At 36.3% G+C, this 27,210-nt stretch overlaps 1 protein-coding gene across 1 annotated transcript; it reads left to right on the top strand.

Moving 5' to 3' along the window:
- On the top strand, positions 1–27,030 carry LOC125681464 (uncharacterized). Its single transcript, XM_048921581.2, has 4 exons — positions 1–597; positions 18,291–18,737; positions 23,311–23,484; positions 25,225–27,030. Exons 1-4 carry the CDS (start codon positions 498–500, stop codon positions 25,536–25,538), a joined length of 1,035 nt encoding a protein of 344 aa, XP_048777538.2. The 5' UTR covers positions 1–497; the 3' UTR covers positions 25,539–27,030.
- Positions 27,031–27,210: the final 180 nt, after the last annotated feature.

The raw sequence follows: 27,210 nt of genomic DNA on the forward strand, positions 1-27,210 counted from the left end.
ACACTACACAGAGTGGCGCAAACATATCTTTAACAATTTATCAATACTTTCTATCCTAGACAGAACAATCAAAAATATACATATTACATTAAACAGCACCGCATACTTTTTCGCATCTAATTTCAATTTTCCTCTTGAAGAGAGATATTGGTTAAATTTGGACATTGATTCTGTGAAAATACAATAATTCATGGATATTTCACGGGAGCTTGGATTGGTCCCTCTGAATAACGACTATTGACGTATTTTTGCGAGTTCTATCTGTTCGCTATATACAGCGGAAATTGTGATTTCTAAATAAAAACCTTCATCGTGTTACATTGTCACAATATAGACTTTGGATTAAACTGACTATAAAGATTATTTTTAAAAACTAAAACAAAGTTCTACGCTGCGTCACACCGAACGAAAAACAAGCAACGCATTTCTAAAGACTTCATGGGTTTGCCGTTTTATCCTGCTGATTAAAACTGTCAAGACATGGTAATATTCCCAAAATGAATGGAATAAGGATGGAAAGCCGCAACCTTTTCGTCATAATGAAGTTACCGTATTGGCTTTTTTTAATGTGGACACAATTATTCAGCTCATTTTCACGTGAGTTTTTGTTACTTCATATCTCAAAGATACATTTGTACTGAATTACACATTGAATCATAGCAATTCTAATGGAAAATATTTTTAACAAAAATATTTCTAGATAACATTCCATATTTCTTTAGACTAAATATCAATTCAGGAGTTGTTTTGGCGTCTGTCTGAAACTACATAATACTATGTACGATGTCAATCTCTCATACAGAGTTGTCGATCCTTACAGTGCTCACAATTGTGAGCACTGTAAGGATCAACAACTGTGTATAAGAAATGGATAAAAGTGAGAGTCACGTATTTTTCGGTCATGACCTGAAAAGCAGAGGTCCCGTGTCGCGACAGGCGTTGGTAAGTTAAAGAACCCTCTTTGCCACGGCTCTGAGTGCTATTTGTGTGCTTCACTCACAACTGGTGATGTCTCAATACGAGTGAGGTTCTCCAAGGGAAGTAAACCAAACAAAAAAGCGGCGGTATTTCAATATACATCATATATCAGTGAACATATTCTCGATGGGAGGTACAACAAACAATAACTGGCCGATAAACAACACCTGGCCGATATATATCGGTAGAACGGACCGGACCCAACCTTACAGACAGCCGTATTTCATGTAAATGTCAGAATTACACACGTAGCCCTTTTCATTCTTAATTACTTTGTATTCCTAATGTGAATCATGACAGTATTTTGGTTTCTGTCAGAACCCTTTTGATGATTATACGTGTACATAATTCTAGAACCTTCGCAAGCACATTTTTTCAGTACAGATACTAAATTTTGATGCCAAGGCTTAGGTAGGTTTGATTGCAGAATGGAACGAAGCATGCATATACGTTTTGGAATGTCAAGAACTGTGAACGACAGTATTGTTTCGCCGTCTACCTTAAATTCTGTTCCATCTTTAAAAGTTATCATTTTTGAATGATTTTTTATGTCAATAAAAATATTTATAAAAGTTGATTTATTTGACAAAACAAAGAGAGATAACTCTATAATTTGGGTTAAAATCACGAATTTCACTATAGGAATTAATGGAAAACGGAAAAATATTTTTAAAACGTCGTTCCCCCTGAAACACAAAAATCCTTTTTGCGGGTATTATAATTTGTCATTTAGCAAATTCATAACAAAACTTTTGTTGTTTCACGGGGGTGGGGGTTATGTTTGCAGACCAAAATACAGAGAAAATATTCATTCTGTGATCAACTGCAAATGAGGTTAACGTGTGAGAAATGAAGATTAACCATTTTTTATTCAATAATATAAAGTAATTTGACAAATGAAATGGTTAGTTATTGATATCAATAAGCATTTATAAATATATGACGTTTTAAAGCCCGGTTTCATGGAACATATTTCTCTACCCCCTAATTAAAACGGAGTTGAAATTAAGAGCAATTAAAACTGGTATTAAAGTTAATAATCAATTACTAATGGATTTTACTTCGCATTTTGAAAAATATCATTAACAAAATTGCAAAGCTTTTTAAAATATACGAGTTGAAAATGTAGGCGGGAATCCAGAGTTAGCGTGCGTAGTTCTTTGCCACACTTTATATATTTTTCCTACTCTTTTCCACAACACTATTTTAATACGGAGTACTCCGTTTATCTGATTACGATAGTGGGCCAACGGCGAGTGTGACCGGTCAACAGGGGATTCTTACTCTTCCTAGGCACCTTATCACACCTCTGGTGTGTCCAGGGACCTGTATTTGCTCTGCTCTTAAGTTTGTATTTTTCATGGGATTTATGAGATAGATCACTGTTCGTTATCTTAACTTTTCACTATTACATAGAAAAATATTACGGGTTGCATTTGAGTAGGGAAGATTAAGCCAGATAAAATCGTAGCTGAAAGACTGTTATATCATTTATAAAATAGCCCTGAAAGCGAAATAAGAAACGAGTCCTGGGGTCTACCATCTTTGATAGCTTGATATTATCAATACAAAAGAAGACGAAAATGGGGCCTACCTAATGAAGCAGGGACCGATCCAGAATCTCTTTTTTGACTGTAGAAAAAGATAAAGAAAGAGTAAAATAATATTTATCGCCCCCTTCTATATCTTGGACGTTATTTCTATTTGCTGGATTTAAGAGTTTCAGGGGCAGATAAGGCTGCTATATATTAAGTGGTACTGTCAATATGATAATGATAATATTAATTTTAGTTATATAGCGCCCTACATGACTATAAATAACCACTCTAAAGCGCTGTGGTACGAGTGATGATTCGTGCTGCCATATTCTGTATCCGCTGCAGTTTGGCCAAGTTGGTTGTGTTAATACGGAAAAGAAGAGGATTGGCGTAGTCGAGCCGAGTTGTCACGAGGGCACATACTAGGGTCTTGCACGCATCTTCTGTGATGAGCGACCGTATTCGTCCGATGTTACGTAGTTGATGATAGCAAGCACGAGACACAGATGAGATTTGCTTTTGCATGCAAAGTGTCTTATCAAACCATACACCTAGCTAGGTTCTTCACAAACGGTGTCTCACCGATAATAGTGTCGACAAAGTTCAGATGGTACGATGGTGAGTCAGTGACTATGGTTTTCGCTGAAAAAACAATGAACTCTGTTTTGTCCTGATTTAATTTTAGCATGTTAGCGGACATCCACATCTTTATTTCGTCCATACAAGCCTCAAGGCGGCTAGCAGTATTTGACGATATCCCCATTACAATGAGTAAACTTAATGTTGCTTCCTGGAGTTTCCCCCCTCAATTCCCACGATTACAGATATTAGGGAGTATATCGAGTTTTTGTTTTTTTTACCAAGGGGAGCAACCGCCCACCATCTCCATCCGGTACTTACGAGTTCATTCAACGTTGAAAATTGAAATGACGTTGAATCATTGAGATTTCAAGGTACAGTTTACGGATTACCTGATTTTCCTTTATTTACGTCTTGTCTTTTAAATGTTGCCTAAACAATTATGTGTTTCCGGTAACCCGACCGACTCTATTCTCTAGCCAACGACCCTAATTTTTAATGGGTCGGTGGGGAAAAAAAATCCAGAATTTCGGGGGTCTTCGACATCAATTGTAATCAATGAACTGTGATCCCTTTCCGATGTGGAGGCTAAAAACCGACCAAACAAACAGCATGGCCATTGCCAGCTCAATATTAATTCGAGATTCCCCTGACGGTTATATAATGAGACATGTGCGGGGAGATTCAGAGCGGACTCCATATTGAACAGTGGGAAGCTGGTGTTGCTGGTTTGTCTACCTTTTACAACTTTATTTCGTGAGTCTACTTTCCAAGACGCGGCAATTCAGCACTCGTATGATTATATGACTAATATGACGTTATCGCCGAAAGTTGTAAAAGGTGGGCAAAGCAGCGACATCAGATGGCGTCACCGAATTGACATTTTTTCAATATAGAATCTGACCTGACTCTCCTATGTCACAATATACCGTAAAAGCGGGGATAAGAGTCAGAGGAATATCCGATTACCTCAACAGTTGCAATCAAAATTGTAAAATCTAATCAAGCACAGAGAAGCTACGAACGCATCATGCTATTTGCCGAATATATTACACAATTGTGATTAATACGCACCCCCCCCCCCTTTTGGGCCTGAAAATGGGGGGGGGGGGGGGGGGTGTTGCACTTCGTGTGTATGATACGCAGCAAAAAATCTAACGATGCGGTATCTTAACTTTATACTTTGCGGTAAATTTTAATATTTTTTGCGGAAATAAGAATTCTAAGCAAAGAATAAGATTTGCAAACCGCGCAGCTATATTTTTGACATAACAGTGATCTTGATTTTCTACATCTAATCTTCACTGAATATCTTCGGGGAAATACCCGAGGTTATGTAGCATTAAAATTTCAACAGACTCGATATTTTTTGTTGTTGAAACTTCTAATCAATGAAATAGTTAATGTTGTACAAATGAAATCAAAATATCGAACTAGCATTTAATTTGTCGTAATAAACACACAGTGGTGTACAAAGGTGCGATGCATCAACCCTCTCGTTAAGTTATAAAATAAAGATGATTATGATCAAAGACATTAATAGGTGCCGTAAAAAATAAGTGCTCTGTCTGGAAAAACACTGCTTTGGATACGGTATACAAATGAAAAATTCAAACACTAACCTTTCATGATGATGGGTATCTAACATATCCATAACTGTCGTTTACGACAAAAGAAAATGTAATTTACTGTATAGCGACTCGTGTAAATCGGTCAGCATGCTAATTCATTCTGCATTTTTTTTTTACATAATAAAATGTGTGAAAAAAATTCAGTGGTATTTTTTTTTACCCTGAGGGGTATCTGACAAACTCAAATGACAAGCGCAGTATACTCAACAATGGTGCCGGTCGCCGTCTCGTTATTTCTTTTGCTCAAGAAAAGTTATTTCAAGTTTCACATTTTAAACATTTCATTAAAAGATATTCATAGATATAAATATAATCAGACACGTAGCATGTCATTTTAAAATAATAATAATAATAAAACGGGGGGGGGGGGGGGGGGGGCGAAGACGTTGACTTCACAATTATCTGAAAAGTCATGATTGACAAGCAAAAAACAAACAAATATAACAAGACCCAAATGCTAAATCGTGGGAGGAGGATGAAGAAGTGGGCAAAGGTTGATCCTTCGATTCTAAACATCGGTTAAATGTTACAATTCCACTACAATCCACTACTTATTTGAGGGGCAGTATATAGAGCAAACGTTGCTCGGAAGAATAGCCAACTTTGCATGCAAATAGGTACAGTGATTGTACTTAACCTACAGCTGTATACAAATTCAGACCTATGCTTACATGTAGCACCCAGGACCGTAGCAGTGAGGGTTATTTATCGTGCCAACGCCTGCCGCGACACGGGACCTTCGTTATATACGAAAGCCGTGTGATTTTTATTTCTAAATGCCGAGAGTTTGGCGAAGGAGCAATCAGTATCTTTTTTAACGTCTTAGTTTTGACGCGGTCATGGCACGAGCGGGACTCGAACTCATGACCTTCCGGTTACGAAGCGAACGCTCTACCACTAACCTACCGCGACCGGTTCAATTCTTTGCAGAATCATAACTTTTCTGTTGTTTGCTAAAACGATTTGTTTATGTCGTATTTGTACCTTTGTACTCCTTGCCGTTTGCTGTCGTAAAATTTACTTGCTAGTTCGAATCCCGGTCTGGTCCGTTGCATTTTGCGTTACAGTTGCAAACCCTCACTGTATTAGGAATGGCTGTACCTTACGTTATACTTTCAGGGAATGGTTATTCTAATTATCACCAATAATCGTTTTAATTGCAAAGTTTATATCCTGACGTTTGTTGCATACATGTGTATTTATTTTGTCTTTTCACTGATGAAATTGAATTTCAGTAGGGTTTTTCTGTTTTCTAATAAAATATGAAGAAAACAAACAACCAATACCAATTTAAACGACATTTTCTATCTGTGTTGAAGTGTTTGAACAAGTCGTAGGGGATCTAACCGAATGTTATATATCATTCAAGTCAGAATATATTGCGTCACCTGATAGGCTACATCATTTTAAAGAACTATAAGTATAAAGAAAGGTATCAGCCATTTCAGTGCCCCTTCTCACGGGCATCTTCACTGCCCATAGTAAAACCGTAGGTGTTGGTTGTACTCTACGTTAAAAGTACGATTGTATCCTGTATCTAAAAGACGTTTGGCCATGGTGTTTTGATTTTAAGCAGTAACCAAATAATCTTTTGGAATGTGATGGGTGTTGTCCTGTAAATGTGCAATAAAGTTTCAATTATTTTTTTAAAAGTTTACTCTGGGGCCCAAATATGGTAAAAGAAATTGTTTTTTCTAGAACGACGTGGCTCCCACAACCAGATCATATTTTGGAACATGATTGGTGGTGTCCTGTAGATGTGCAATGATGTGTAGGAAATTTCATTTTACACTGGGGGTCGAAAAAGGATGTTCCCAAAACTCATCTTACAATTTACGAAGAAGCAAAATCATCTTTTGGATGGTGATTGGTAGTGTTCTGTGGGTATGCAATAAGGTTTTGGAATTTTCATTCTGGGGGCCAAATGGGAGTAAAAAAGACATTTTAAAAAACCTGGTTCCCAGAACTCATCTTACGCCACCGTGTATGATATGTTTGACTCATTTTTATCTATTAGAGTAACCAACACTATTTCACTTCATAAAATGTTTTTGTCTCCTTGTTTCAACTTTTCTTACGTAGTGGTTCTTGGAAAGAATATTTTAAAAGATTATCCCTATATATTCGCATGTAAAACTTTTGATTCCCTATTGTGACTTGAGCTTTCAGCTCACTTAAGCTAATAAGGGAGAAGCTCTCTAGTTCTACGTGTTTGCATTAGTAGTATAAATATATCTATATTCTCAATAAAATAATCTATATCTAGGCTGGCTGATTTGTTTCTCAAATATCGAGTTAGCTCGAACATGTTGTCAAATACGGAAGCCCATTTAGGACCTATCAAAAATATTTTTGAATTTGAAATAACGAATTCCAGAATTCGTTATTACAGATTTAATTTGTTATTTCAAACTTTCAAATTCGTTATAACGGATTCAATTTGTTATAACAAATTTTTTGAATTTGTTATTACACATTTCAAAATTTATATTAACCAATTAAATTTGAAAACACGAATTTTAGAAATAGATATAAAACATTTTGTTTATGTAAGTACATGGAAATGTATCAATGCTACTACTTGAATTGTTTTCAAACTAATCTTAGATTTTGGGAATAAGAGAAGGTCTTACAACGTTTCCGTAAGATATATCATTTTAACGATTTAGCTATCTCGTTATAACGAGATAGCTAATTCATTATAACGAGATAACCAATTCGTTATAACGAGTTAATTATCTCATTATAACGATATGATTAACTCGTTATAACGAATTAATTAACTCGTTATAACGATATACCAACTCGTTATAACGAGATAATTAAGTCGTTATAGCAAGATACTAACTCGTTATAACGAGATACTAACTCGTTATAACGAGATAATTAAATCGTTATCACGATATACTAACTCGTTATAACGAGGTAACTAACTCGTTATAACGAGATAATTAAGTCGTTATAACAAGATAACTAACTCATTATAACGAGATAATTAACTCGTTATAACGAGATAATTAACTCGTTATAACGAGATATACTAACTCGTTATAACGAGATAACTAACTCGTTATAACGAGATAACTAAGTCGTTATAACGAGATAACTAACTCATTATAACGAGATAATTAACTCGTTATAACGAGATAATTAAGTCGTTGTAGCAAGATACTAACTCGTTATAACGAGATACTAACTCGTTATAACGAGATAATTAAATCGTTATCACAATATACTAACTCGTTATAACGAGGTAACTAACTCGTTATAACGAGATAATTAAGTCGTCATAACGAGATAACTAACTCATTATAACGAGATATACTAACTCGTTATAACGAGATAATTAAGTCGTTATAGCAAGATACTAACTCGTTATAACGAGATACTAACTCGTTATAACGAGATAATTAAATCTTTATCACGATATACTAACTCGTTATAACAAGATAATTAAGTCGTTATAAAGAGATACTAAATCGTTATAACGAGATAACTAACTCGTTATAACGAGATAACTAACTCGTTATAACGAGATAATTAACTCGTTATAACGAGATAACTAACTCATTATAACGAGATAACCAACTCGTTATAACGAGATAACTAACTCGTTATAACGAGATAATTAACTCGTTATAACGAGATAACTAACTCATTATAACGAGATAACCAACTCGTTATAACGAGATACTAACTCGTTATAACGAGATAATTAAATCTTTATCACGATATACTAACTCGTTATAACAAGATAATTAAGTCGTTATAAAGAGATACTAAATCGTTATAACGAGATAACTAACTCGTTATAACGAGATAACTAACTCGTTATAACGAGATAATTAACTCGTTATAACGAGATAACTAACTCATTATAACGAGATAACCAACTCGTTATAACGAGATAACTAACTCGTTATAACGAGATAATTAACTCGTTATAACGAGATAACTAACTCATTATAACGAGATAACCAACTCGTTATAACGAGATACTAACTCGTTATAACGAGTTAGATTTTTTTTCACTTTTCAAAAATGAGCCTATCCGGCTTTCGTACGATTATGTTGATCAACAGATGTTTTTAAAATTGTCTTCCATGGATTCATCAGAAATTTTAACCGGAACGCGACACCCGCTACAACTGCATTATTCACACGACGGCGCTGAGGCCTTCGCTGCGCCTTTTACGTTCTGACTGGACTATAGTCAGTAAAACAATTTCTTAAAACTTTCCAGCATATGGCGTCAACTCCAAACTTCAGGGTATGTCATAGTATTGGTTATCGGTTGTTTTTAATGTTGGTTGTTGTCGGATATTCAATCATTCTTTACAGTATATGATAACAACAGTTTTCAAATCCCTCCGCGCAGCATAGATTTACAATATACTCATACTACATATATTCCCGGAGGAGAAAGTCTTGATAAAAAAATTCTCACGTGATAAGTACTAGAACAAACAAAGATTTTCATTAAGCGTATGTTAATTCATAAATACAGATCAGAAATGAATATGTTGTTAACCAGTCGCTGAACACACTATACAGAGCGGCGCAAACAGATCTTTAACAATTTATCAATACTTTCTACCCTAGACAGAACAATTAAAAATATACAAATTACATTAAACAGCGCCGCATACTTCCTCGCATCGAATTTTAATTTTGTATTTAAAGAGAAATATTGGTTAAGTTTGGACATTGATTCTGTGAAAATACAATAATTGAAGACTAATTTCACAGGAAGATTTTTTTTTTTTTTAGAAATCACAATTTGAATATTTTATTCACATGTATGTGCACATCGATTTTATATTATCTTTTCTGTCACATTTGTGAAGCGCTTTAGAGAACTAATGTTGATAGGGCGCTATATAAATCTTTTAATTACAATTTCCGCAGTATATAGCGAACAGATTGAACTCGCAAAAATTAGGTAATCGTCATTATTCAAAGGGTCCAACCTGCTCCGAGTTACAATGTCACAACATAGACTGTGAATTCACAATGTGTAACTGACTATTAAAATCATCAAAATACCCAAAACCCCGATTCCATGCAGCGTCACACCGAACAAGAAGCGAGCAACTCGTTTCTACGGATATCAAAGACTGTACTGAAACAACCATTGAATCAAAGAGATTCGCAACTTTGATGGAAAACAATTTTCACAAAAATATTTGTAGATAACATTCCATATTTCTTTAGACTAAATCACAGGCACTTGTTTCATACATGGGTCATCCCCTCCTTAGTAATACCACAAAGTACGTAACTAGATTTCGGACACCTCTCGCTTCAAGTCTCATTTTACGAATAGTTCGCCATTCATCCTCACCTTTGTGATATAAGTCGCTTTAATAGACATTGTCCTTGCTGGTATATCGTTTCCAGCACCTTAAACCAAGCCCCATGGCTGTAAACTACTTACTTATTCATCGATTCTTTCCGTTTCACAATTTCAGACGATTACTATTCGTAAGGAGCCTGTGCCTGTGGACTAAATGCGTAAATGTTTTTCTCCAATTCCAGAACTTTGTACTCTTGAAAATATATTTACATTTCTAATGTTTTTACCTTTGATATCAACGATGCGTGTATAAATACTGATGACTACAGTACGTCTATTTAACAACTGGAAATACCGATAGAAATGAAAGTACATGAAAGGTGAAGATAACGAACAATGATCAATCTCATAACTCCTATAAAGGTGAAGATAACGAACAGTGATCAATCTCATAACTCCTATAAAGGTGAAGATAACGAACAGTGATCAATCTCATAACTCCTATAAAGGTGAAGATAACGAACAGTGATCAATCTCATAACTCCTATAAAGGTGAAGATAACGAACAGTGATCAATCTCATAACTCCTATAAAGGTGAAGATAACGAACAGTGATCAATCTCATAACTCCTATAAAGGTGAAGATAACGAACAGTGATCAATCTCATAACTCCTATAAAGGTGAAGATAACGAACAGTGATCAATCTCATAACTCCTATAAAGGTGAAGATAACGAACAGTGATCAATCTCATAACTCCTATAAAGGTGAAGATAGCGAACAGTGATCAATCTCATAACTCCTATAAAGGTGAAGATAGCGAACAGTGATCAATCTCATAACTCCTATAAAGGTGAATATAACGCACAGTGATCAATCTCATAACTCCTATAAAGGTGAAGATAACGAACAGTGATCAATCTCGTAACTCCTATAAAGGTGAAGATAACGAACAGTGATCAATCTCATAACTCCTATAAAGGTGAAGATAACGCACAGTGATCAATCTCATAACTCCTATAAGCAATACAAAATAGAGAGTTGGGCAAACACGGACCCCTGGATACACCAGAGGTGGGATCAGGTGTCTAGAAGGAGTAAGCATCCCCTGTCGACCGGTCACACCCACTGTGAGCCCTATATGTTGATCAGGTAAACGGAGTGTTAACCGTAGTCAAAATCAGTGTGCGAAGAACGGCCTAACAATCGGCATGAACACGTCAGACAGCAATTGACCCAATGATAGGTTGTATTTGCAAGCTAGATCGTTATAACGACCATAGAATTTGCGAAATGCTGATTTTAAATCAGACTATTGGAACCTCTGTACCATCAACTTGTTTGTCAGTAGCCTGCTTCGATTTAAAAAACTGACCATACGTAGAACAAGTTATTGCGTATTGAATCAGTTGAGAGATATAAACACCATATGCATGTGATAATGGACAAGAAATGTTTGTAAAACACATATGCCCCCCATGGTGCAAAATTGAAAAGGGTTATACACACATATCATTTAATTGATAGTAGTATCATCATTTCAAAATATTGAGCAGAAAATATCTTCCTGAGTCAAGAATGAATTGACCATGTGACCTAAAAATCAATAGGAGTCATTTACTCCTTATGCTGTACCAGTGTACCAAGTTTGGTGTCAATCAAGCAAATAATTCTTAAAACATAGGAGACAATATATTACTATGTCCAGTTCAATTATTGACTTTTGACCTCAAAATCAATATGGGTCATCTTCTCCTGAAGATGTACCAGTGTACTAAGTTTGATGTCTGTCAAGCAAAAGGGTTATCAAGATATTGAGTGGACAGTATATTATATGTCCAGTTTGACCCTTGACCATGTGACCTCAAAATCAAAAGGAGTCATCTTCTCCTGAATATACACCAGTGTACTAAGTTTGATGTCTGTCAAGCAAAGGGTTCTCAATATATTGAGCGGACATTATATTACTATGACCATTTTGACCCTTGACCATAAGATCAATAGGGGTCATCTTCTCCTGAAGATGTACCAGTGTACCAAGTTTGATGTCTGTCAAGCAAAGAGTTCTCAAGATATTGAGCGGACAGTATATTCCTATGTCCAGTTTGACCTTTGACCATGTGACCTCAAAATCAATAGGGGTAATCTTTTTCTGAAGATGTACTGGTGTACCAAGTTTGATGTCTGTCAAGCAAAGGGTTCTCCAGACATTGAATGGTCAATATATTCCTATGCCCAGTTTGACCCTTGACCATATGACCTCAAAATCAATAGGGGTCATCTACTCCTTAGGATGTACCAGTGTGCCAAGTTTGATGTCTTAAAAGCAAAGGGTTCTCAAGATATTGAACGGACATTATATTCCCATGTCCAGAGTAGATTGACCCTTGACCTTTTGACCTGAAAAACAATAGGGGTCCTCTTCTACTCATAACCAACCCACATATGAAATATCATTATCATCAAGTGAATGGTTCTCAAGATATTGAGCGGACAACATGTGGTCTACCGACTGACAGCTGCAAACCAATATGCCCCTCTTCTTTGAAGGGGGGGGGGGGGGGGGGGCATAGATATTGCTAAATAAATATGGGAAGTTGACGATGGAGAAGTTGAAATCATCCCGTTTGTGATAAAGTTCAGTTGTTAGTTTGCCGTTAATATCTCCGTTCAATAAAATATCTAAGTATGAAACAGAAGTGGAAAACTCTGTGATGTCTTTTATTTCGAATCCACTGGGATATACTGAATCGACATATGAATGAAATTTATTATTGTTAATAGATAATACATCGTCGATATATTTAAATGTCGAATTGAAGGCCACAACAAGAGATTTTGTTTCTTCTCACGTAGAAGTTTTTGAATAAATTCTGCTTTATAGGAATATAAAAACAGGTCAGCTAACAAGGAGCACAATTCGTGCCCATGGGAATTCCAACAGACTGTTGGAAGACATGATCACCAAAGACCACGAAGATATTGTCAATGAAGAAATCAAGGATAATTTTTTTTATACATGTAGAATGTAAATGAAAGGTGAAGACAACGAACAGTGATCACTCTTATAACTCCTTTAAGCAATACAAAATAGACAGTTTGGCAAACACGGACCAGTGGATATACCAGAGGTGGGATCAGATGTCTAGGAGGAGTAAGCATCCCCTGCATGTCGACCGGTCACACCCGCCGTGAGCCCTATATCTTGATCAGGTATACGGAGTAATCCGTATTAAAAATTTATGTGCCAAGAACGATCTGACTAACAATCGCTAAGAAACACGACAGACAACATTTAACCCAATGATAGATTGTACATGTATTAATTGGCAAACTAGATCGCTATAACGACCATAGAATTTGCGAAACACTGACTGTAAACGTGACTGTTGAAACCCCTGTAACATCAACTTGTTTGTCAATAGCCTACCCTGATTAAAAACTGACTATACGCAGAATAAGCTCGAATCAGTTGAGAGGTATACACACCATATGCAGGTGATAATGGGATATTGCTACACAAGTATAGCTTTTAACAAAGTTTGCCGTCTTTAAGAACAACCTTATACAGTAAACTGTTATAAATGTATCATATGCATTAAGTATTTATATCCTTTCTTCAAATGATTAAACTTTGAATCATAATAGTAAATGTCATATAAGATATAGTTTTTTAAAAACATCTGCTAGAAACTACTGTATACTACTTTTTGTAGTATGACCTTGAAGTAAACATGGTATTTGTAATAAAAACAGAAAGCCTAGTTTCTTCTGACCGCAAGAAAAAAGTGAAAAGCAGATGTTCAGTGTGTTTAATAAATTCACACAGCAAGAAACAAAATATACTAAATAGCTTAGAGTTGTCAAATTTTTCTCGAGAAGAATTTTAAAGTTTACGTGCAAAAATACCATTTCTGTTATCTATTGAATTATAGAATCGTTTTTTGACAGTTGCTATGAATACGACCAAAGCAAATTGCAATTTTTTCTTCTTCGTTTTCTTTCTGCTGCGGTGGTCTAGAGGTTAGAGCGTTCGCCCCGCATGTGGAAGGCCGGGGTTCGAATTCCGGCCGCGACAGACCTAAGTCGTTAAAACAGGTATAAATGACAGTTCCATCGCTAAACGCTCGGCATCAGGTGTGAATGTCACGGGTCCTCGGAGATGGCCTTAAAAACGAATGTCTCGTGTCATAATAGGTGTGGCACGCTAAAGAACCCTCACTGCTCAATGGCCGTAAGCGCATAGCAAAGGCCTAAATTTGAAGCCAATTCACTGGTCTTGGTAACGTCTCCATATGAGTGAAAAATTATCGAGAGAGACATTAAAGCAATACAAGCTGTAACTGGCGGTATTTTTTCAACTATCCAATTATGCACTAAACAACACCTATCGGTATAACTAATATAATACCCAAGATCTAAAAAAAAAAAAAAAAAATTCAGCAAAATAAACACGGGAATATTGTTTGAGAGCATACATACGATGTGTTTCGTATAAACCGCCATTGCGTTGTACATACAAGACCATAGGAACGAGGATTGCCGAACATAATCGGGTTGTTGAGGCCGAGGTTATATACAGACGGAAACTGACGTAACTACACGTGTCATTTGTTTTTAAAATATTACATCGTTTCATGAATGACAAGAAGTACTATAAGTGTAAGAAAGTAATGATTACGCAAATGTGCTACTCAAAACAAAAAAATATATATTGATCGTAAATTTTCTATAAAACTGGCTTGTGAAATAGTTTACAAATCTGACACGCGCTTGGTGCCCCTCTTTCGCCTTTTTCCGAACTGGTAACCTTCAAGTTTGAAATACTCATTGGAAATTACGAGCAGGAATTACTGACAGGGTGACAATGATTCATGAATCGACATTTTGTTTGGGCTGATTTGACGGGTTTATTGCTTCAGAATCACTGATTCTATCAAGTTATATATATTCAATCACAAATATGTAAAAATTTGTTCTCTTATTTTTCAATTTATTTGTCGTCAGTTACAGCTTGTATTGTTTTAAACAAGATACAATCAATCAATCGTTTTCTTTCTTTTTTTAAGATTGAAAATATTGCAAGATTTTAAGTCGTACGTAAATTATATCACCAGCAAATAATCTCCCTTACGTTGAACAGAATTTCAACCAATGAAATTAATGAGAATTTTCGTATTATGCATTTTCTTCCAATCACAATGGAGAGGAAGTGAATTGTCCGAAGAGAGCTAAATACTTCAACTACATATACCGTCTTCCAAGAAAGACGGTGATAAATTGGGAAGTTGACAGTGGGGAAGCTGAAAGAATCCCGGTAGTCATGAAGTTGAGTTGTTGGTAATCATCAAAAAGGTTCTGACAGAAACCAAAATACTGTCCAGATTCACGTTAGGAATACAAAGTAATTAAGAATGAAAAGGGCTACGTGTGTAATTCTGGCATTTACATGAAATATGGCTTTCTGTAAGGTTGGGTCTGGTCCGTTCTACAGATATACATTGTATATCGGTCAGTTAAATTGTTGTTTGTTGTGCCTCCTATCGGAATATTGAAATGTCACCACTTTGGGTTCTATTTGTTTTACATCCCCTCGAGAAAGTCACTCGTATTGAGACATCGCCAGTGTTAGGTTAAGCACACAAATTTAGACCTGTGTTATAGCGCTCAGAGCCGTGGGAGAGAGGGTTCTTTAACTTGCCAACTCTTGCCGCGACACGGGACCACCGTTTTAAGGTCATATCCGAAAGACACATGAGTGACATGACTCTCACTTTTACATGCCATGCGTTTGGTAAAGGATCAATCACAGTTTCTAGAAGCTTCACAACCATATTTTTTCAGTACAGATACCAGATTTTGAGGTCAAGGCTTAGGTAGGTTTAATTGCAGAATGGAAAAAAGCATGCATGTACGCATTGAAATGCCAATTTGCAACACTTAATATTTTTCTACTGTTTACCGAACACTATATGACTACAGATTACTCCGTTTACCTGATTAAGATAGAGGGTCCACGATGGGTGTGACCTGTCAACAACTCCTAGGCACCTTATCCTCCCTCTGGTATGTCACGGGGTCCGTGTTTGCCTTACTCTTAAATTTGTATTCTTGATGGGATTTATGAGATGGATCACTCTTCGTTATCTTCATTTTTCACTATTACATACAAAATCATGGGTTGCATTTGAGTAGGGAGGATCAAATTAGATAAAATCGTATCCGAAAGTTTAATCACTTGATGAAACGAAGCTTGGGGTGTACCATCTCGATAGCTTAATATTTTCTATACGCAAGGAGAGCAACATCAGCTGTACATTACTAACGATAATTGGGCCTACCTAAATGAAGGACCGATACAGGACGCCCTTTTTGATTGGAGAAAAACATAAAGAAAGAGTTCACTGATATTAATCAAGCCTTTTTATATCAAAATTCTTGAGAGGGACGTTAAACAATATACAACCAACCAATTTGTTGGATTCAGGAGTTTCCAGGGGCACATGGGGCTGATATTTATTAAGTGATACTGAACATATCACGACATCCCCATTATAATGACGAAACTTAATGTTGCTTCCTGGAGCCCCCTGGATTTCCACGATTACAGATAGGGGGTATATCGAGGGGTTTTTTTTTATGAAGGGGAGCAACCGCCCATCGCCTCCATTAGGTACTTACGAGTTCATTCAACATGAATTTTCAACGTTGAAAATTGAAATGACGTTGGATCACTGAGATTTCAACGTTGGTAATATGTCACTTTCCTACTGCCGGAGAGAGTCGCTTAAATAATGGATTGCCTGATTTTCCTGGCCTTCTTAGAAATCAATATGGTTGATTCCCAGAATCGGTGTAGGATAAACATAGACCAGGGCTCTAGTATGAGAGAAAGATTGATTGATTGATTAAATATCACCTATATAGAGACGTCATCATTGCCGGTGAAGGGCTGCAAAATTTAGGCCTATGCTCGGCGCTTACGGTCTTTGAGCAGGGAGGGATCTTTATCGTGTCACACCTGCTGTGACACGGGGCCTCGGTTTTTACGGTCTCATCTGAAGGACCGCCCCATTTAGTCGCCTCTTACAACAAGCAAGGGGTACTGAGGACCTATTCTAACCCGGATCCCCACGGGAGTATGAGAGAAAGAAAAAGTAAGAACACGTGTATTATACGAGGTTTCAGACCAAGTGATGTTGAGCAAGGAAAATTTTAATGATATTATAGATGTAATATAACATTTACTGTAAATCACATGTCGTTCGGGAGAAGAATATTTAAAATTAAGAGACTATCCATTAGCGAAAGGTTAGTTCTCACGAATAAACTCTTCCCAACTATCTATTTTGTATTGCTTGTAGGAGTTATGAGATTGATCGCTGTTCGTTGTCTTCGCCTTGCACATAATAGACTTATTAAAGAAATAATGATTCGCGAAAATTATGTCTCGTGATTAATAATAATAATCAACTGCGATAATATAGATTGCGGATTTTCGTTTAAAAATCATATATAGATGTACTATATTTTGGGATATTTTTCTTTTTTCGCATTGTCTGTTACTGCGTTATCCTGTTGGAAGACTAACGTTGGAATTATAACTATCTTATCTTAATGTAACACATTCAAAGGGTTTAGGTTGGAAAACCGAGCACACTTTTCATGGGAATATTTCAATAGGGGGTTCTGATTCCTTTTCCCCATACCACTGGATCTGTCCATCATTTGCTATATCCAACGATGCCCCACAAACTCGCATCAACTATGTCTTCAGTTGTACCCTGTGATCCCACATGCACATATGACGCTTTTCTAACTAACCTATTTCCCATTACGAAAGTATAGGATCATCCCCTAAACTGTTAAAAATTTCGGCTTGAAAACTGTCCCCATCTTCAACTTTGCATTGAGGGCTTCCAAATGTACATATATGCGAGGCGTTTCTAATCCATACAGTAACACATATTTTAAAAAAATTGATTTCACGGTTTCCTTCGCACTTTGTTTGACTCAGCTGATATATTTCTCAAACATAAAGTTGTACCCTACACACGGTAACACCTTGGTGCTATCTATTGTGTGATTAACGGTACAAAGTTGATATGTCAAATCTGCTGTATAAATGTATTGAACAGAAGCAATAATGAAATTTCACCTCATTTCCATTTTAAAATGAATATTCTAGTATTTTAACAAGAATACGAATAAAAGAAGCTAATTTTAACATACATATTATCTTTCTTTTTTTGTATTTTCCATTTGTAGCCATTCGAACAGACTATATTGAGCTGACGTCAAATACAACTTTCCAGCAGCTGAGTCAGTTTTGTATCAGTGCTCAAGGTCGCACCTACATAGAATTCTCAGTGAAATCATCCACGGATGTCCACATCACTCTGATGACCAATGACCTTTCCTCACCAAGGGATGATTATAGTCAGATCTACGAAATTGTCATCGGAGGATGGTCCAATGAAAAGTCTTGTATTCGGGCACAAAAAGAAAGCTGCCAAACCATTAGCACTCCAAATATTTTGAACGATTTAGAATTCGTTGATCTTTGGGTCAGTTGGGACCATGGATATGTTAATGTTGGGACAGGAGCAAAGGCAAGCGGAGGAGTAGTGTTAAACGAGCCTTTAAGTGACTATTATAAAGTCAACTATTTTGCTGTTATGACTCATTTTGAAAATTTCTGGAGGTTTCATGATGGTATGCATATTTTGGTCACTTATTTATTTATATCTATCTCATACCTGCAAACTCAGTGTCGGCCCGGGGTAGCAAACAAGTAATAATATTTTTGTCCCTTGTCGCAACGCGCAAGGGGACATAGAAATACCGGTGTCCGTGCGTCCTGCCCACTTGACTTTTTGGACGCAACTTCTCCAAACCCACTCATCGGATTTCGTTCAAATTTTGTAGGATTGTTAGTCACCATATGTAGTTGATCATATTGCGCCGCCATTTTGATTCGACATATTTTACAGGAGTTGGGGAATTATGTTGAATTTGTACATTTACATGCTACACTATAGGAAATTTTTGTGGAAGCAACTCCTCAGAAAAAGCTGAACGAATTTTGTTGAAATTTTGTAAGATTGTTAGTCACAATATGTAGTTCGTATTCCACCGCAAAATTTTGATTCTACAAATTTTACAGATGTTATGGGACTTTTGTGCTTCGTAGCAATCTTGTTAAAATGACCTCGTGTACGTCATCGTATGTTCGTACGGGGAGACTAATTCTGATATCTCTGGTGCTTTTAATCCGATTTTACCATTTTCGTCATTTGGTGATTTGGGGAGTTCACCTCGCAACCGGACGACCCCATTTTGGATTCCAAATGCCGACAGGTGCATCAAACCTATTAATGGCATTAGAATCGAAAGTCACGGGTCTTCTATATATAATCGTAAAACGGTATCGGAGATAACATAATAAAGTACCCTCATTGCAAGGGCACCATGTATAGGCAAACAATTGAGGCACTTCACCTACAGTTGATGACGTCCACATGTGAGTGAACGACTCTCGAATGGGACGCAAACAAAGCCTTTTTGTATCTCTTCCATGGTTATTGATGTGTACTTTTGCAATCTATTGACAGCATTTACGCATGTTTTAACCTTAAAAATCAAGTTAGTACTGAATTGTCTTCATTATGTAATATTGTTTGCGTGTATGTATGTACATATGTACCATCTACAAATGATGTTTCTAATTGTCAGGAGTTTATAAGCCGATCCTTTGTCAAGGATCGTACTGGTAATCGCTAGGCATAATGATCTTTATCGTGACCACCAGAAAGACAAATAGATTTCAATTCGGGTCCATTCTAGTCACAACTTAAAAACAGAAATATAACTGGCACCGTCCACTCGACTTAAAGGGGCATTAGCTGTGAAAGTGATGGCAACCATTTTCTCTCTCAAAATTTCTCTATGTAAAAACATTTATTTTGTACAAAAACAAGAGAAACCTAATAAAACTACGTTAGATAACCACTTTTAGTGTAAAGAAATATATATATGGAAGAATTTCTGTCTTGCAAGACAATTATTGTTTAATCACCAAATTCAAATAGTCATGAACCTGTTTTGAGGGTAAAAAGTGTTTGGAATCATTAAATACTGGTGTTATTACTGCAATATAAATTTAGATGGGGTCAATTTTCGTTGAATTGATTTTTTGTAACAAAATGACAGCTAATGCCCCTTTGAAATAACCAGTCCTTCCTGAATAATGTTCTGGTTTAAGCGAACTTACTCCCATTACATTATTGTTTGCTGCATTTTGTTCCGTTCTTGGATTTTATACCAGGAATCATCTGTTACTGATTTTTCTCTTACGCTTTCTCTTGGTGCATGTCTATATTGATTGATTGATTGATTGATTGTATATTGCTTAACATCTCACTCGAGAATTTTTACTCATGTGGAGACTTCACCATTGCCGGTGAAGGCCTGCAAAATTTAGGCGTATACTCGGCACGTACGGCCTTTGAGCAGGGAGGGATATTTATCGTGCCACACCTGCTGTGACACGGGACCTCAGTTTAAATGCGGTCTCATCCGAAGGACCGCCCCATATAGTCGCCTCTTACTCATCAAGGGGGTACTGAGGACCTAATCTAACCCGGATCCCCATCGGGAATATTGATAGGGCCAATGATAAGTACATGTAATCTTTATTTAAAGATGGTATTTGATACATTTAACGGAAAACATGAGCTGAAAAGGTCTTAAACCGACAATAAAGCACAATAAACAGGTATAAAACACACTTAAATGTATATGGACACATAAAACGGAATATCGGTAGATAAATATACCATACGTTGGCAGCACAGTACGCCATGTACATGTATTGGGGTTGTATACAATAGACAAGAGACAAACTGAAAGCTTTTGAATCGACTATATATATGAAGACATTAGGCATAAAACACATATGACTTACGTAAATATAACGTAGATGTACTCATAAACAGATTAATTACAGCATAAAATTTTCAACATCGGGATCAAGCGATGACACGAGAAGAAAACAGAATATATCACAAAATGGCTTTCACGTAACCAAAGGAACTAGTCATGTGTTCGGTAGAATTTACATATGGAACTTTTAAGATATCTCTCTTAGGTGTCGGGACATTAATGATGGTTTAATTTAGCTTTGTACCGTTGTTTTTTGGAGTTTTTGTGTGTGAATCTTTGAAATAAATCTATAGGGTATGGCAATATTCATCATTTCACACAATTCAAACGTGTAGTGATAGAAATATATTAATTTTCTTTCCAATTGCAAATGCATACTGAATAAATTCAACGCAAAAGTACAGTTGTTTTCATATCAGTATTGAAAATGCAGAAATGCGGGGATTTCCCGGTACGAAAACCGGAAAAGGTTCGTCATCAAATTCGTTTGGGCTTCGTTTCTGCAGACTCTTTGTGTGTTCGTAAGAGCTGGTTCTCTCTCTCTCATCAAATGTTTACTCATCCATCGATGCAACCATTGTTTTATCCATAATATCGTTCGTCTACCCGGATGCAGATGCATCAAAAGCAAGGCAATGAATATTAAGGTAGGCTGTTCTTTCATGCGTCCAGGTTTTCATATTGTATACTGACTACGAACTTCCGGTTATTAATCTGGGTGGTGGGACCGGAAATAGCATGGTTTTAGATGCCTTTGTCTGTTGATATTACAATAGTATCAGCATGTCCCGCTCGAATAAATGAAAGTTTGCAAAAGCAATCACAGTATTTCGTTACCTTTACAAGTACATGAACATTTATTGAAATGTGAGACTATATATTGTGCACATAACATTAATGTTCAAGGGTGGAGCAACGAGGAAAAATACCAAATGCAAACACCACACAAAGAAATCTAAGTACATATCTCTTACGTAATTTTGAAGAAGAAAAAAAACACAATGGTATGAAAACAATTTAGATTTTGAGAAATTTCGGGGGAAAAAATTGGTGTTTTTTCTTCTGAAGGTCGTGAGCAGATTAAACATTACATTATTAGTGTTTCCTATTGGGAAAAAAATCTCTAATTATGATATGTTTGGATACATAACTCATGAGGTTATACTTTTTGAGTAAATTCTTTAAATTGAATTTGGGGTGTTGTACTCTATCAAAGACACATTGTATGAAATAAGCATAAAATTCGATATGTAGTTAACGTACAAGTTATTTTAAGCATTCTTACAAAAAAGAAAGGAAGGTTCTACCTAAAGTCTTACAGAAACGTCATATACACAGTATTGAGATAACATCTATCGAGTTTGGGATCAAATGGTTTGAGGTCAAGCAAGAGGTCCATTAATAGAGATTTTGAACCATAAATGGTTTCCCTTTGGCTCTAGATCCACCAAATTTAATTCTTTTATTGACCGTGGAATGAAGATAATCCATTCGTGGTAATTATGATCTATCTGTGGCCTATCAATATTGAGAAAACGTGACCATGACCCTGGGTAAGGGGTTCACGTCCGATCATATATTACAAAACATTATATGCTAAATTTACACTCTTGAACATTTTACACATTGATTGCTTGTATTAGTTACATGTATGATGAGTTGGAAAATCTAAGACTCTGGGTCATCGTCGGAAACCCACGGTTAATTACGCTTCGTTCCTCCCTCTAGCACCCATGGGTCCATTCATTCCTACTCGCTTGTTCTCATGAATACTCGTAAATATTTAAAAATATCGTCCAATCAATGTAATCGTTATGGTAACAGAACTCTTCTGTTTTTAAAGGTAGCCTTAACTTAACTTTGCTTGGCCTAAGTACGTATAAGTCCTCGAAGCTCGCGCTTCATACTTCACCGCATATCGATATTCGTAACGTCGTGCAGTAGGCTGTGACGTCATAGCTAAACTTTGCTAACACAACAATTGTATACCGAAATTGGGCTGAAAGCATCTAGGGGATTTGACAAATTCGCTCAGGGTGTACTATGATATTTTGTTTAATATATCAAAATGAGCGGTCATATAGATATGTATTGAGAAAAATATTAAATAAAGGCGATCTTGTATCGAACGCACTTAACCTAATACATTTCTTGTTCTTTACTTCAAATTAGTCAAGAAAAGATTTATTTTCGGAGTAGACAAATGAGGGAGAAAATAAGTTGTGTGAAACTAGGGTGACGGATTGGTCCACATGTCTCTTGTTCATTTAGTATAGATACATGTATTCATTTCTGTTGAATAAAAATCCATTTTGATTGAATATATATTCTTTTTTTCTACAAGATACGGACTGTGAGGTAGAAGAGTTTAACAATACCGACATCACAACTGCAAACTCGTCCTGTAATGGTATGACAACTTACAGATGTAAAGATGAATTTTATCTGACAGCAGGAAGCCTAACGCGCAGGTGCAGAATAGGAAGACAATGGGAAGGAGAACCCCCAGTCTGTTCAGGTCTGAAAAGTGGCTTACCACATTGTTCTTATTATATCATGTTGGATTTTTAACAACTATATAAAATAATAATATTATAAGACTTACATTTTCCATACGCAATGCGACACAACAGGTACGACAAGTCCATCGTTCTTTCTATAATTGACAATTTTTTTAAAAGACCAAATGTTTTAGCTATCTGTAGTGCACTAAAATCTCAAATCAGTTCTTCTCATAGTTTTTTCCGTCGTCTCTATAAAGGGACCACAGCACATTTTCCACTTCCTCACATAGCACATTTTCCACTTCCTCACATAGCACATTTTCCACTTCCTCACAGGATTCAGCTCCGCTTTTTCATAAAAAATGATAAGAAACTTATGAAAACAGGTTGTATTGTATAAAAAATATTATCCAGGGAAGTGAGAACACCAAAATTTTAAATAGTATGTCAAAAGGCTGAGAAGCATTCAGAATTTCAACATGGGTTAATTGTTTGAAATATGTATAAACAATTATGAAATAGGGTTTTGGATGAACCCAGGACAATAGCACAATGCAAGGTGAAGATAACGAACAGTGATCAATCTCATAACTCCTATAAGCAATACAAAATAGATAGTTGGGCAAACACGGACCCCTGGACACACAATAGAATACTTTATGTACATGTATCTTGACATATGCAGCAATACATGTAATATATATGGTATAGGGGCGAGGATCCCATCTGTTTTGAAGCAATCATACATGTAGAATGAAGGAGCTGGGATGGGGATGATCCAGGGATATTGCCGAACAGAATAATCAATACATCTTGACACGTGCATTAATCATATCCTATCCATTGTACTATAATTATAAAATAACTATTGTGGCTTCTCTGGTAGTTGCACAAGTACAATGGAAAGTATATTTAAAGGCAAACACTTGCATGCTGGTATTACTGTCTTATGAATAAGAATAACCCTTTGAATACTATATTTAGTTTAATTATGGGATTATCCCGTTTCTGATAATTAGGGTCGAAACATTTGACGGATGCTCTATTGTACTCCCCTGTCTGTCCATCCGTCCGTTTGTCTTTCCGTCAGCAGATTCTTTGACATGCGATAACTCGAGTTTCTTTGAGAAGATTTTCATAAATTTTATATATGGTACATGTACTTGGTTTCTGGCGCCCATTGATATACCATTAAGGGTTCTTTATTGTGTAAACGCCTGTTGCGACACGGGATCTCCGTATCTAAGGTTTCATCCAAAAGACCAGCAACTCTCGCTTCTAAATGCCTAGGATGTGGCGATAGAACAGTCACTCCCTATTCCACATCATGTGACCAAGACACCAGCGAGACTTAAAGCTATGCCTTCACTGTTACAAATAAAAAAAACTCTCTGTCCACTAAATCGGCAATAGGCGATGCGAAGTACGAGTGCAAAATTGTGATTGATCTGGGAAAAGCGTGTTTGACATTCACGATTAGGTAAAATACCAACATGTTCAAGTTGTTAATGCGTGTGTTACTAACAAAACATCAATACTAAGAAGTGTACTACACTCTATACTTAATTAAAACAGGGAATTAATTAAGACACGAATTCTTTGAACAGAAATTATGCATACACTTGAAAGGGTTCATTACCATTTTAATGAATATCATCAGTAGATTAGTATTTTGCGGGATATCGGTTATCCTTTAGCTTTACCCATGATGGATGGCATTTACACATTGTATCTCTTTCATTAACATTTTGTAGCTTGCCCATGTCCCTGTCAATCAGGAAATCAAAAAACAACGAACGACTCAACAGAGCATGTACAAGAAAAGATAGCACAGTTCAGAAAGGAGCTGATGATACATAGAAATGCCACAAGTGTCTACCGCCGGTCTAAAGTCAGCGCCGCGGACCCCCGAGTTTCCTCCTCTAGGATCGGGTATACGTTAGGATACGGTGTCATTATTTCTGTGCTGAGTCTCATCTTTATAGCAGACCTTCAGAGGGTAGTAAACCACGTGTTCGAGAAAACTAGACATCATGACACAGTGACCGGACGCCATAGTCGCAGATAATAAACATTTTAGCGTTAGTCTTACAAACATATTCACCGGAGATTTTTTATAACACAGTAAATTGATTTATTAAGATTTTGTGGACATATTGCATAGAATTTAAAATCAGTGCATCTGATCAACTATGAGGTTGATTCATTTAGTTTTGAAAAGTTACAGTTACTGTAAACTTGTTTATATGGTTTTCTGTTTTCTCAATACTATGTTTGCAAAAGAGAGTACATGTAGCAATGTTAATACCTGACAAAAAATAATTATGTTTTATTGTCTTCTGCGATATTTGCTGAACACTACTGGATTAGTTTTGCCTTAACAGGTTTAGCGCATCTGAGCTGAAGGCTCAAGTAAGCTTTCCTGATCAAAACTTTCCGTTGTCTGTCGTTGACGTAAACATTTTACATTTTCATATTCTTCTCCAGAACCACTGGACTAATTTCAATCAAACGTGATACAAATCTTCCTTAGGTGAAGGGGATTCAAGAGGGCCATGCTCCCTATAAAGGGGAGATAATCACAGAAATAGGGTGGGATCATTTAAAAATATTTTCCCTTATTAACTACTGGGCTAGAAAGGCTGAAATTTACATGAATGCTTTCTGACGTAGTGGAGATTCAGGTTTGTAAGAATCATGGTCCCAGGGGTAGGGTGACGCCACAACAGGGGATCAAAGTTTTGCATGCGAATATATAGAGAGCGAAACTTGGCACAAAACAACTTTAGATAAAATCTGTCACATGGTAACATGAAAGGCCATACCCATGTACAAGGACATATGATAGTCAATGAATTTGTAGTCAAGTTTGATAATTGAACTTGATAATTAATGAACTTTTAGTAATTACATTTGAATAGTTTTTTTTCTGAACCAAGCTATAATCATTATGATAGTTTTGCTTAATCTTGTTTACTGCTAGGAATTTCGTCTCAGGTGAGCGATGTGTCCCATACGTCTCTAGTTTATATGATTGAATAATTCCAAGATTTCTGATTGGCTGAGTTCTAAAAAAAAAAAAAAAAAAAGAAGAAGAAAACCAGGAAAAATAGAACGGTATATTCATCTCCATGTGCTTTCAAGGTGAATATAACATTTGATTTTTCCAACATCGGACCAATTCCCAAATTCATGAACGCGATGATTACTTTTGAAATGAAATCTTGCGTCTCTATTCACCTTCGACTATGTCTAGAGTTGAAAGTTTGAAATGGAATTCTATGCTAGTCAGCATTTATTCTATGGTCGTTATAACGATCTAGTTCGTCAATAAAACCTATCATTGGGTCAAATGCTGTCTGACATGTTTCATACCGATTGTTAGGCTGTTCTTGGCACACTGATTTTAACTACGGATAACTTCGTTTACCTGATAGGATATAGGGCTCACGGCGGATGTGACCGGTCTACAGGGGATGCTTACTCCTCCTAGGCACCTGATACCACCTCTGGTGTATCCAGGGGTCCGTGTTTGCTCAACTACATATATCTATTTTGTATTGCTTATAGGAAATATGAGATTGATCACTGTTCGTTATCTTCACCTTTCATGCTACTAAAGGAATTCTACCATTCTCCACCTAAACAGTAGCATTTTGTTAACTCCTTATTGTGTGACAATATACTATTTAGAATCATTAGCAGACAAATTCATATAATTTTTATGTAACAAATAATTC

Source organism: Ostrea edulis, chromosome 2 (genome assembly GCF_947568905.1).
Source record: "Ostrea edulis chromosome 2, xbOstEdul1.1, whole genome shotgun sequence".
Lineage (NCBI taxonomy): Eukaryota > Metazoa > Mollusca > Bivalvia > Ostreida > Ostreidae > Ostrea > Ostrea edulis.

Excerpts from the sequence above, each read along its gene's own strand:
- LOC125681464 (XM_048921581.2), top strand. The coding sequence starts at position 498 with ATGAATGGAATAAGGATGGAAAGCCGCAACCTTTTCGTCATAATGAAG. Across the intron at positions 598-18,290 it reads ATTATTCAGCTCATTTTCAC|CCATTCGAACAGACTATATT; the intron begins GTGAGTTTTTGT and ends TTCCATTTGTAG. Across the intron at positions 23,485-25,224 it reads AGAACCCCCAGTCTGTTCAG|CTTGCCCATGTCCCTGTCAA; the intron begins GTCTGAAAAGTG and ends AACATTTTGTAG.